Source organism: Thamnophis elegans, chromosome 8 (genome assembly GCF_009769535.1).
Source record: "Thamnophis elegans isolate rThaEle1 chromosome 8, rThaEle1.pri, whole genome shotgun sequence".
Lineage (NCBI taxonomy): Eukaryota > Metazoa > Chordata > Lepidosauria > Squamata > Colubridae > Thamnophis > Thamnophis elegans.
Window position 1 is genome coordinate 10057258 of NC_045548.1, and position 13816 is coordinate 10071073.

Sequence of the window (13816 nt, forward strand, 5' to 3'; positions counted from 1 at the left end):
CCTAATGTAGATATATTTGCTAGTAATCCATATCGCTTCTTGGCTCAAACTACACATCAGCATTCTACAGTATTAGATTTTTATCCCTTTATTTTCTATGTTGTCTTTGTATATGCTATAATGCAATGCATCCATGGCATGAAGGCTACACTCTTGGCTACACACTTTGTGCAACAAGCATAATTTATAAATCCAACAATGAAGTCACCAGGATAGGTCCATTAAAAAAATAGGCATGAGAAAAAGTTAATCTTAGGGCACCTGTTTCACCTCTTAAAATTAATCCTTAACTCTTAAAACTCATCCTTAAAATCTACATTTTAACCTACTTGGTGAAGTTTTGGTCTTCTCTTCACTGGCAGCTATATAACAGCATTGATCCAGATTTTCTTGAGTTTGAATAGTTTATTACGTCAACAAAGTCCTTTGGTTTTATTCAGTGATAGGGGCTTGTAGTAGTTTGTTTAATGCCACCTTTGCCTCCTAGAATATCTCACAAAGATCCAACTTATCTTTCAGAGTTTTGGTATTTTACCACATGAGTATTGGGTAGGGCACATACAATATGGAAAGGTGATTTAAAGTTGATGAAGCCATGATGCTCCCTAGTTAGAAAAGGTACCCAAGTATACTGAGTCATCTTTAAAACCATTTATTGAAATTGTATTTCAAAGTATGGAACTGGGAATGATTAGTTACCCCTTTTATAGAGGTAGCACATGTGCATAAAAATAGTTTTTGAACTCTGCTAATGTTTTAAAATATAGATAACAGCAATAATATCTGAATTAGCTCTCCTTTTTCAAAAGTAGAATTGACTTTCTATTACAGTTACAGTTTATTAGGCTAAACTACTTTTTTTCTCAGTCTCTTTACTTCAAGAGATCTTTCTTTTAAACAATGTGACTGACATTTAAGGTACATTCAATTTTCTTTTTTCCGATTGCTCTTTCCAGCTCACAATTAATGTAATAGATTAGAACCAACATGATGGATGAACAATCTTTTGTTAATGACATATCCACCAAAAGCAGGGAAAATCATCTACGCCTATAGAAAGTATCATACTGTGCCTGGGTTCAAGGCTGCTTTTGAATTTAAAATTTAAATAAGTTTTACAATTGACATGTTATGAAAAGCTTTTAATATGTATAGTGCTTTCTATTTCATTTAAATTTGCTTGACTTTAACTTTTTTCTTACATTTAAAAAAGATTCTTAGGTAGCAGCTAAGGCATGAAATAGAATCTAAAACACCAACAATGCTAAAGCAATACAAATAAATGGCCATTTTTATTTTTAAAATTTGGAAGCTTCGTTTATTTTTTATTCTGGCTTCAATTTGTACTTTTTTGAATGAAATTATACTCTAATTTCTAGAGTTATATCTATGCGACACACGTATATAGTTTTGAGGCAACTGGAAAAAGTGAGAGCATAAAGGAAGCATATAGAGTTTACTTCTTAATTACTACAGCATTTCATTTTGGATTGTAAATTAGAGACCCTTTTTAACTTTGTTTAGTCCAGGGGTAGTCAACCTTTTTATACCTACCGCCCACTTTTGTATCTCTGTTAGTAGTAAAATTTTCTAACCGCCCACCGGTTCCACAGTAATGGTGATTTTATGAAAACCTAACAAAATTTTTTAAATAATGCTATGAATGTTTTTTAAAAAGTCAATTAAATTTTAAAAAAGGAAAGTGCTTCAGTATCGGACAAAACCCCTACCGCCCACCATGAAAGCTGGAACGCCCACTAGTGGGCGGTAGGGACCAGGTTGACTACCACTGGTTTAGTCCATTCAATTTTCTATTGAAATATTTGAAAAAAATATTTTGCAACACCGTTTCTCCATTATTATAGAGTTATTTTAGTCAAGCCTTTTTAATTTTGCATCAATTTTGTACATTGCCTTGGGCTTTTTCAGAAGTGCAATATAACAATACAGTTTAAAGATAAATCAGATCTTAGTTCTTCTATTACCAATTGCTATAATGTTCTATGAAAGCCAAGCAATATATCTATAGAAACAGAATGTATCTGGATAAGGCTGGCAGGATGAAGGGGTGTTTGATTTTTTTTCTGAAGCAAAGGATTAAATCTATTATCAGATAATTCTTGCTCCTGAGGGTCAGCATCCTATTATTAGTTAATGTATTACTTCTGTATAAGGCCTCCTCATAGCATGTGTTAACGTTGAGAAAAAAAAATCCTTAAATTCCTCTGAAGGGTTGCTTCATAGTTCAGCCAGAAATCATGAATGGCTGTTCTGAACAATATGTAATACAAGATCAAATAAGACTCCACAAATGGAAATATGCCAAAGCCTTTTATTTCTATCAAACAGAATATAAATACTCTCTCTCCCTCTTACACACACACACACACACACACACACACACAATGTGCAATGTGTGTGCATATGTATGTGTCTGTAGGTATTTACTGCATGTAAGATTTGAATCCATCTTCGTTCCAGGAGTTAAAGACAATATACATAGCATTTTCTCCTCCGTTTTTTTTTTTACTCAGTTCTGTGAGATAATCTGGGCTAAGAGCCAACGCTTGGTTCAAAGTCTCCAAGCAGACTTTCACAGTTGAAGTTAGATTTGAATTAAAGGCCTCTTCAATTTTAATCCAACACTATATTATATTTATGGGTTTTATTAATGTTCTTCAAAAGAAAAAAAATCACAGTTGTTATATATTACAAGACACTTTGGGAAGGTTTTTACCTTAAGAGGCCAAAAATAAATGCTATGCCCATAACTTAGGATATTAATGAAATAAATAAGGTTCAATTCTATCCATGAAGCATTCTTTCTTTGTTATTCTTTGTTATTTTTCTATCATACAAGAAGATAGGTTTCAGTTCCACTTAACTATGTATTGCTCATCCTTACCTTACAAAACCAAATACAAATGATTTTCTTGTTCTTCAGCTCCTTTTCTTTCTAGCATGTTTGCCTCTGAACTTATTAGCCTGCTAGTGTTATTTTCCAATCTGCTCTTCACTTTTGGTAATGCATCATTTGGCTTCTTTTTCTTGTTAACTGAATTTATATCCTAGGTACGTGTGGCGAATCTAGGGTACGCGTGCCACAGGTGACATGCAAAGCCATTTATTAGGGCACACAAGGTGTTGCCCTGTTAGCTCCAGCGTGCATGTGTGTGCTGGCCAGCTAACTTTGGCCTTCATTTTTGGTCATTTTTCACCCTGCGGAGGCTTCCCTGAAGCCTCTGCAGGGCGAAAAACAACCCAATGTGCAAACTGAAAGTTCGGGAACGGACTTCCAATTTGCACGCTGGGCCGTTTTTCTTCCTCTGGAGGATTCAGGGAAGCCTCCTGAAGTCTCCGGTTTGTGCGTTGGGCCGTTTTTCTCCCTCCAGAGGGAGAAAAACAGTCCTACAGGCAACCTGGGAGTTTGGGAACGGAAACCTGGGAGTTTGGGAACGGAAACCTGGGAGTTTGGGAACGGCCCATTCAGGGGGGGGGGTCACATGCATAGAATTATGGGTGTGGGCACACCCGTGCATGACCCCCCCCCTGTGCTTTCCCCATTTTTGGCATGCAATGGAAAAAAGGTTAGCAATCACTGTCCTAGGTATTTGGTTATAACTGCAGCCTTGCTGTACATCAGTTGGTTTGTTCCTTGCAGTGAACTCATGCTTATATTTGATGTTACAATACAGGTTATCCTTGACTTACAACCATTTGTTTAGTGACCATTCAAAGTTACAACAGCACTGGAAAAAGTGACCTATGACTGGTTTTCATGCTGGTTTTCATGCTTATGACCACTGTAGCATCCCCATAGTTATGTGATCAAAATTTGGGCACTTGGAACTGGTATGTATTTATGAGAGTTGCAAAGTTCCGGGATCATGTGACCACCAGTTTTCAACAAGCAACAAGTCAATGGAGAAAACCAGATTCTGCTCATTGTCTACAAAGTTATTGAAGTTTAGAATTTTGAAATTATTGCTCACAATTTCACATTTTATAAATGTGCAGCACAACAGCAACAACATTCAAAAAGTAATAATTTTCTGCTTCAAATTTTCCTTCTATGAGTGTTATTTTTAGAAATAAACTTCCATGAAGCCTGATCATACTGGCTCTGGATTGTGTCCAGAGTTCATATGTAGGATAGGCAGCAATATAAAATTTTGAAATAATATTCTGTATGAATACATAAATAACCCAACAAGACTCTCACAAAGTGTTGTAACGGTTTTAACAGTAGCCATGCAGACATAATATTCCAATCAATAATTCTTGCTACATCTTTTTTTTTTCACTTGCTTTATCTTCTATGTGGAAACATTCAGGAGTGATTTAAAATGGTATGGATCTGACATACTTGCATTTTTATTACTGCAATTCTAGTCTCAGACCTTTTCTGGGAAAGAAAATGGGTCAAATGATGGTAAAGATTCTAGAAGTGGTACGAACCTGACCCACATATCAAAAATAGTTTGCTAACACCTTAGCTACACTGCCTTCCATTCTGAAATGGCTTGTTCTTCCTTCTCTATGTGTCCACCAGGGACATAACGCATTGAACAACAAAGTCATTTAGCAAATACATCATGTCAGCTGCAGATCATGCCATCTAGTGATATTGCACAGCAGTAAATGTTTGCCCAATAAGAATTCATAAGAAATACACAATTGTTTCCCCCCCCAAATTACATAGAACTGGATGGGTCAATCTCTTCAGATCTATAATTTTAGGACCTCAGCATAGCATACAGAAGCAGCCAGGCAGACGCCAAAGCAGTTCAACCATATCCAGACCATGCCTTGAAATGATTGCAAACCATTATGTTGATATGATGTTTTTAATTAACAATATATAGTTAATGCCACAACTCTACTTCCAGATGCCACTGAATTTACCACAGTAATTGTTGAACACAATAAAACAAACACACAAAAAAACAGCAACAACAGGCAAGTATTTTTTAAATCATCTGACTTTTTAACTGTGGTTAGTTCAACCCATAGCTTGGATTGATGTATATAATGAACCTAAAGTCCTCGTAAAATAAGAACATAAATATAATCCTATATATGTGACATTTAGATACCCTGTTGTTTAACTAAAGTGGAGTTGTGTTAACACACAAAATAATTTTTTTGTTTTTGAGGAAAATGGATTTCTTTTATGAGCTACTTTGCTGGGAAGATACAAAATATGACCTTATGAATAAAAGCCAAGGATACTTAGAGACTGTATTTCATTTTTACAGCCATCTATTTCATGTCTAAAGCAACATTAGAAAGCAAGCTATGTCTCATGGGAATGAGATTCACTCCTATAAAGGGGCCTCTGAAAAACTGATCATCACGGTTCCAAATTCTATGTGTATTAATATCATAGAAGAAATACTAGCATTGAAAAATATAACATGGATCCTCCAAGATTTACTGATATGTTATCCTGCTTCCCAAGATTAGGAAGTTTCCTGTAAAAGGCCACAGATGTTTCCTTATCATTACACAGAAACATTTTTCAAAAATTATTTCATTTACAAATAAATATCACAGCAACTGTAACAAGTATGAAATAATAACTATATACCGGGGAGGGCAACTTGCAATGACCCAGGAATCTTTTTATGGCTCCACATTTCACGAAGATAGCGCTGACAAAAAAGTTGCTCAATTTGGGTAGAATAATTTGAAGGCATGTTTCAAATTTGGTGAGATTTAAGAATCAGAATGGTAATAGTTTGCCTCAGACTCACATTCCGTATCTTAAAACTTCTTCCCCAAATTTAGCCACACTTTTTCAGGTGGTGGTACTGTAGCACAACAATACTACCTATGCCCTCCAAAATGTTTGAACTTCTCAAAAGTTACCAACTCCTCTTATACTCTTGGAATCTCTCAAGGGAACAAACTAATTCACAGTAAAGCAAATATGTGATGGATGGATGAATGGATGCATCCATTAAGGCAGTATCCTCCATATACATTTAGATGTTGTCTTTCATATCATGACAGCCAGGAATTATTGGAGCTGAAGTCCAACACATCAGTTATTGGTCATCACACTCACAATCTCATGCAACAGTTCAGGATGTAAGTGCAATACTATGTATGGGGATCTAAAATAAACTGTGTGTGTGTATATGTGTGTGCGTGTGTGTGCACCAATGAATTATTCCAGACTCCTGGAAACTGCTTGGCCAAGTCCATGCAATTTTCTTATTTTTGAAAGCGGATTGCCATTGCCTTCTTCCAAGATTGAGAATGACTAGTCCAAAATTACTTAACTGTCTTTTGTGTCCAAGACACACATCAGTCTCTTGGTTTTTAGTCCAATGCCTTTAATCACTACATCAAACTGGCTCAAAAGTTACTAACATCAATACATTCTGCAAATAGAAGAACCAAGACAGACAGACAGATAGACAGACAGAGAGACAGGCAGGCACACAGGCAGGCAGCCACGCATACACAAGCACATGCACACACACACAGATTCCACCCAAGCTGCATACCGTGACTTATGGCAGCAAATTTGATTTTATTTTGGGCAGAAATACTGTTGTTGATATATTTGTGTGTGAGAATTTCTGAGAGAAAACTGGGTCAAATCTACTCTGGGAGAAACCAGAAGCTGTCTTAGTCATGCCTTGGAAAGCAGTGGTTAACTGCTAAAATATGAACATGTTGCAAACTGATGTTTCACATTATTAACTGACAGAGAAATCGGAGAGAGTTTATGTCTAGTCTGCCTTAGCCATAAAGGCCAGCTGGGTGACCTTGGACCAGTCATCCTGTCTCAGGTCAACGCACTGCACAGGGTTGCTGTGGGGAAAATAGGAGGAAGAAGGTGTGTTGGATTTGTTCACCGCCTAAAGTTATTTATAAAAGTAATAAAGGCAGGATACAAATAAATAAAACAAAACACAAATATTTATCAGATGTTGGATCCTGCAGATGATCTGATGCAATTCAACCCAAAACACTTAAATTGAAGCTACATAATCTTCAATAAAGAGTGCATTTTCCATTTAACTACTGAACTGAGCTTTCATCTTATAGGAAAGAAGCACTTTGGAACATTTGCATAATGCTCAATTGCAGTCAGCACTTGAAGACATTTTAAGTTACTTAGATGGTCAGAATGCCATCTCAGACATCTATCATTCCCTGTGCAATGAAAAATGTTTTTATCACAGCCACTCAACTGCTCCTGGATTTCTAAATAGACAAATGTGTTCTAAAATTCCCCTCATAATGTGCTTCCTAGATTTGGCATATAATGTCTTCCTTTAATTAATTGTGCAACAGTACCTTTTTTAGGGGGGAAAAAACAATTTATCTATTAAATCAGTATTGGCAATTTTAAAATGTGTGGACTTCAACTTGCTGGCTGGGAAATTCTGGGCATTGAAGTTCACATCTTAAAATGGCCAAGATCAAGAAACACTGTATTAGAGGAAAGAAGAGGAGGAAAAGGAGAATAATAATAATAAATAAATATTCACAGCATTTCTTCTTCCTCGAAACAGGGCGCTGCAGAAAGCAGTGAAAAAGTCTATCTACAACAGTAAAAGATAAAGACCAGGCACAAGCATACTTGCCTAATGTAACTCCAAAATAATGAACCAGCAAAACCCCTTTTCCCAAGAACAGACTTACCATTTACCCCTTTGAGACTCCCATTAATGCCATCATGCTGCCTCTTCTGTGCATTCTTGAATTCCTTTAGGGATAAATAAAGGACTTTTCGTACCACCCTCTCTTCTGACCATGGAATTCCATCACTATCGTCCTATTGGAACAAAAGAAATGAGAGAAGAAATTCACTTGAAAGGATCAAAAACAAGGAACATTCACTTGCTTGAGAAATTGAGGCTTTAGAATCATCATCATCATCATGTATTTAATTTTTGAAAGCAGCATTGACTTTTTGGGCTGTTTTACTGGGTTCAAAAACAGAACCTTATATTCTATATTTTAATCTGCTAATTCTCATTTATTCATTATTTCTTTCACTTCAACATTTTTTTACACCATTTCTCCGATTCTCCTATTCATACCAGCCATCATGGTCCTTATACAGGAAACAAACTCTTTTTTTCCCAGTGATATCATTATCTACTTAAACTCTTGAAACATAAGCACATACATTATACCAGTCTTTTATGAACAAATGTTATTTATAGAGCCTATATACATTTAAATCTGATCTATATTATCAATATCTCTAATCTGATTTGCAGCTGCTATAGACTATAGACAAATAACTATATGTATCTTACAGCATAAAAAATAGTGCATATTTTCTACCTGTATAGATCAAGTATCATGTATGAAGTACCTTTAACTCACACACCCTTCACCCAGCATTTTTTTATTTCATCAAGTCTCTGTGTGTTTATCAGAATGCGTTCTTTGCCCTTTTTCAAGGGCTGCAGAACTGCCAAGTGAGAAGATTAGTTTTTTGGATGACCTTCATTTCAGAAAGAATATCCCAATTCAGTGCCCCGGTTCAGTGAGAAATCAAAACACCAGCATCGGTGATCCATTACAGAAGGCAAGAACTTATGCATTCTGCATGACAAACACAGTCAATCGGTTTAGAGTATAACATCTTTTAAATAAATTATTCAAGTTAGTGGCATTTCTGCTATTTAAAGCTCAGAACAAGTTACCGAAGACAAAGAACAAATGTTTATCCTAGTTCTATGACAGATAATTTGATTGTGGGGAAACCAAAACAGGGAGCAAGATAGCAAAGCAAGTTAGCAATTTGGCAGAAGATTACACTGCAGGCTAGAGAAAGACTACTGTGCTGCAGTGACAGAATATTATGCCTAGATTGCTTTGAACATAAAACATATGCGGGTCCGAGCCAAAATTATAGCCTTTGCAGAAAACCTTCCAAGGAAAACATGTCCCATCAAAACTTTCTGTTATACTGTTCAGAATCAATCATTTCATTTAAATAAAAAAAAGGGCAACGGGAAAAGCATTGCTGATGTAAATGGCATCTATAAACCCAAGCCTAAGAATTAACAAACTTAAAAAACTAAGAATAACCAATAACAGTTAAGAAATTGCATAATAGGGCTATAAACATTCATCACTACAGGAGAATTATTCCAGCTATTCTGTGGCATGGAAAAAGCCACAGACCACATTGGAATTAACCGCTTAGCTTTACCCCAAATCATCAGTTTCTGAGAAACCAGATTAACATTGGTCAGGTGAAGGGCTGGGGATTGAGAAGGGATACAACTGTTATCTCATGTCGCTAAATGTTAAGCTAAGAAACCACATAAATATCATAACTTTTGTTTGTTTCACCATAGTCAGGATCTGAGACCTGGACTTAGAAAAGCCAACCGGGTGGTGGGAGCCATCCTATTCCCTAGAGGGAGGAATGTCCGAAAGATGGGTGCTACAACAGAAAAAACACCTCTTGTAGGCCTTTTCAACTACGTTATTTAATGGAAGCGACCCAAAGCATTCCCATCCTGCCTGATAGGTTGGGTAGAAACAACTGGGGTGATATATTCTCTTGAGTAAACTTGGTCCCAAGCCATCAAAGTGACAACTAGTACTTAGAATATTTGCATATTTCTCCATCAAACCAAAAGTAGGCAACGAGCAGAGGTTCATGAGGTCCATGGCGCTATCAGGTTGGGTAATGAAATAACTGCTAGTAAATAACTATGGCTCACGGAGCAGCAAGGATTCCAGAATTCAACCCTGAGCTACATATATTTTATTCTGGTGGATCTGTTATAAGAAATAGTACCATATATAAATGCTCATGTTAAACTAAGAATTGATTCACAAGTATAGTAAGTGCTTCTCTACCATGGGCAAAGGATTACAAAGTAGAACATTAGTTACTATGTTCCATAAACCCACTTTTTCTTCTCTCCTTATCCTTGCCACATACACTTTTAATTTATCTTTAATTAAAGATCACATTATTTACCAGCAATAGCCAGTTAATAATAGAGTGTGCAGTTTGGATTTAAAATTGGGATTTTAAGTAAAACAAAGTTACAATAGTCCTACCTAATAAGCATTGGTTAAATTAGCTCAATATAATTTTGTTAAATAAGAAAAATTAAGCAATCATATTGTATCACATCACACCACATCTTGTGTCATATCGTATCAAACATATTTATAACAATCATGCCAGAAAAATACTAATCAGTTTGAGATAGAGGTTGTATTTCTGAATTTTCAACAAGGGTTCAGGAATTAAAAGTATAAAATGTTCGGAGGATCAAAAAATTATAATTGTGGGTTATTTTTTATAAATCTGCAAATAAAAATAAAATTTAAAGCACTTACTTTTACTACTCTAGGGAAAATCACAACATTATCAGAACTTCAGGATTGCATAATGGATATATGAGATTTCTTATGAACTGGATTCGGAGAAAATATGCTGCGTACATTGTCCTTTGCTCCTAATTCATATAGTATGTGAGCAGATAACATTACCGTATATACTCGAGTATAAGCCGAGTTTTTCAGCCCACTTTTTGGGCTGAAAAAGCCGCCTCGGCTTATACTCGAGTCTACAACTGGATCCGGCAGTGCTGTTGCCTGTTGGAGGAGGAGGAGGCGAACCAGCCTGCCATCGCCAGCCACCGCTAGCCCTGCCGCTCTTCCCACCCCCTTCCAAGCCCCACAGTCCAGCGGATGGAGCAGCGAAGCCCCGGGGCTTCGCTGCTGCTCCCCGCATTTTCTGCACGGGGATCCCTTGGAGAGGGGATTCCAGCCTGCCATCGCCAGCCACCGCCACTGTTCCCTCTAAGGTGCGCGCGTGCGCGGCCGCGCACATGGAAAGAAATCCCCGCGCAGAAGTTTCTAACTGCCGCGCAGAGATTTCTACCAAAGCAAACGTGGGAAGTCCTTTGCAGGCGGCTGGAACTGGCCTCCCGCAAAGGACCTCCCCAGAGGAATCTCATGTCCTGCAGCCCAAACTTTCTCCTCCCAGCAACTTGGCCTGTTGGATACAGTTGTGGCGGGGGAAGAATGGGCTGGGTGGGCTGGCTGGCTGGGGAGGAGGGAGCCCTTTAAAGCCCTGCTGCCGCGTCTTCCCAGCAAGACTTCCTTTCGGCTCGCGGTTTCCCTTGCCTGCCTTAACCAAAGCTTGGCGCCCCGCCTCTGCTTTTGCTCTCCCTCCCTCAGCTGTGCAGCAGCAGCAGCTCTCAGCCTAGGGCGTCACGCAGGCTGTGGAAGGAGGGGGAGGAGGAGGGAACCAAAGAGAGGATTTTAGGGGCCTGCGCCCCACAGCCAGGACCGTCCTTGCGCCTCAAGCCGTGTTTCTTCGTGCAAAGCCCTTCGGGCGTCAGGCGGAGCTCTCGGGTTGCCCAAACCAGTTCCTCCCAGGTTCAAAACTACGGAGGGAGGAACTGGATTGGGCAACTCGCGCTCACACACACACACATACACACATACACATAGAGAGAGATTCGGCTGCGTCCGGCTCATTTGCAAAAAGCCCAGAAAAGGAAGTCGGTCGGGGGCAGAGGAGGGGGGGGAGACCCGTCGGAGAAACCGACGGTCCCGAGGCCGGAGGAGGGGGGTTCTTCCCCAGACAGGGCTCCCCAGGAGAGGGCGAGGCACCCCTCCCCCATCTCCCTACTGTCAATGTCGCACAGGAGGGCTGTTTCTATCTCGGTGCTTTCATGGAGAGTCAGCGAGAGATCCAAGCCATCCAGCGAAGGCAGACTGCTGTTTAGTAAGAATGTTTTAAATATTGCATTTCAGCTTATTTGTCATGGATTGGTGATCAACCTACTTGCAAATACAAATTCTTTTTCATATGGCGTGCTGGTGCTCTGCAGATTTTATTTGATTTTAGAAAAAGAAAATAAAGGCTTCTTGGTCCACCTGGACCGGAAAGTCAAAATCCAGAAAATTAACCTTGTTTAGGAAAGTTTTGCACTGATGGAAAAATAGTGTTTTCCAGTGAAAGTTTTTTCCCTACTTTTCCTTGTTTGCTTTTTTGGCCTCTATTCCTTCTCTACTCTCCTCTTTTCTTTCTTCCTTTTTTCTTCCTTTTTTCTTTCCTTCCTTCCTTCCTTCCTTCCTTCTTTCTTCCTTTCCTCTTTCTCTCTCTTTCTTTTTTCTGCCTCTTTTTCTTATCCTCCCACCCTCCTCTCCCCTTTCTTTTTCTCTTTCTCCTCTTTCCTTTTTTGTCTCTCCCTCTGTCTGTTTCTCTCTCCCTCTCCCTTCTTTCCTTCCTCCCTCCCTTCCTCTCCCCTCTTTGTTTGCTTCTTTAAGTGCTCCAATTGCTAATCTACATCAGTTGGTAATTTATTCATAACTTGCTAAATCACTGCAGACTATTGGATAGTAAGGGGGAAAGTATAGTCCTCAACTTACAACAGTTCACTTAATGACTAAAGCTACATCAGCACTGAAAAAAGTGAATTACAGCTGTTCTTCACACATGATCATTGCAGCATCCCCATGGTCATAGGATCAAAATTTGGATCTTTGGCAACTGCCTCATATTTATGACGGTTGCAGTGTCCTGGGGTCACCTTTTGCAACCATCTGCCAAGGAAAGTCAGTAGGAAAGTCAGACTGACTTAACAACCAGGTTACTGATTCAACCACAGTGATTCACTTAACTGTAGCAAGAAAGGTTGTAAAATGGGGCAAAACTCACTTAACAAATGTCTCATTTAGCAATAGAAACTTTGTGCTCAATTATGGTTGTAGATTGAGGATTACCTGTATAGGGAGATTTTTTTACTTAATGGATATTTACATGGTAGAATTGAGTTTCAAATAACACTAATTTCGTTGTCTTGGGTGACATCTATGAAAAAAATCCAGGTGCTCAGGTATGAAAATGTGCTGCTCAAACACTATACTTTTCCGCTCACACTGAAAAAAAATTAGAGGGAACATTGGCCACCGCTAGCCCTGCCGCTCTTCCCACCCCCTTCCAAGCCCACTGGGGCTTGGAAGGGGGTGGGAAGAGCGGCAGGGCTAGCGGTGGCTGGCGATGGCAGGCTGGAATCCCCTCTCCAAGGGATCCCCGTGCAGAAAATGCGGGGAGCAGTAGCGAAGCCCCGGGGCTTCGCTGCTCCATCCGCTGGACTGTGGGGCTTGGAAGGGGGTGGGAAGAGCGGCGGGGCTGGCAGTGGCCGGCGATGGCAGGCTGGTTCGCCTCCTCCTCCTCCAACAGCACTGCCGGATATCCGCCCAACGCTGCGGGGGCGCCAGCGGGAGCTTTGGCGGCTTCACCTCAGCCGCAGCGCTGGGCAGCAAATGTGCTGGTGCTGTTGGAGGAGGAGGAGGCGGCGGCAGCAATAGCACCTGAGGACAGGACAAGAAGCAATGGAAACTTGTCAGAAGGAGACTCAAGCTGGAAATAACGAGAAATCTGACAGTAAGAACAATTAAAATCCTAGGAAAATGTCCTTTCATGAAAAATTACTTTTTCAGTTAACTCTGCCTGACATTAGTTGGGTGAACAGAAATATTAGTTGGCCAATTCTAAAAGGGAGCACCAGAAAGAACTTAAAATATTTTTTAAGAGAGCTGGGTTTTTCATTTATATTATATGTATGAACAGAATTAACACAAATTGCAGATACCAATCAAACATAAAGAAAAAAAGGATGAAATAATGCTCATTTTAAAAAACTCAGTGAAAATAAAAACAATATACCAAGAAGGTGGCATACTGGTTGTGATTTGATCTCTTCGGGGGATCCCGGGGATCCCCTATACAAGTATTTTAATATTGCAGACTTGCAGTATTATAAGTCATACTGATATTATAGAACACTTTAATTAA

General features: G+C 39.1%; 1 protein-coding gene across 1 annotated transcript in view; it reads right to left on the minus strand.

The window, feature by feature from the left end:
* Positions 1–13816, minus strand: part of JARID2 (jumonji and AT-rich interaction domain containing 2) — a 226914-nt gene that overhangs the window by 107530 nt on the left and 105568 nt on the right. The window contains exon 2 of the mRNA XM_032222826.1: positions 7663–7795. Within this exon, the coding sequence (XP_032078717.1) occupies positions 7663–7795 (133 nt within the window). The remainder of the gene's footprint in view (positions 1–7662; positions 7796–13816) is intronic.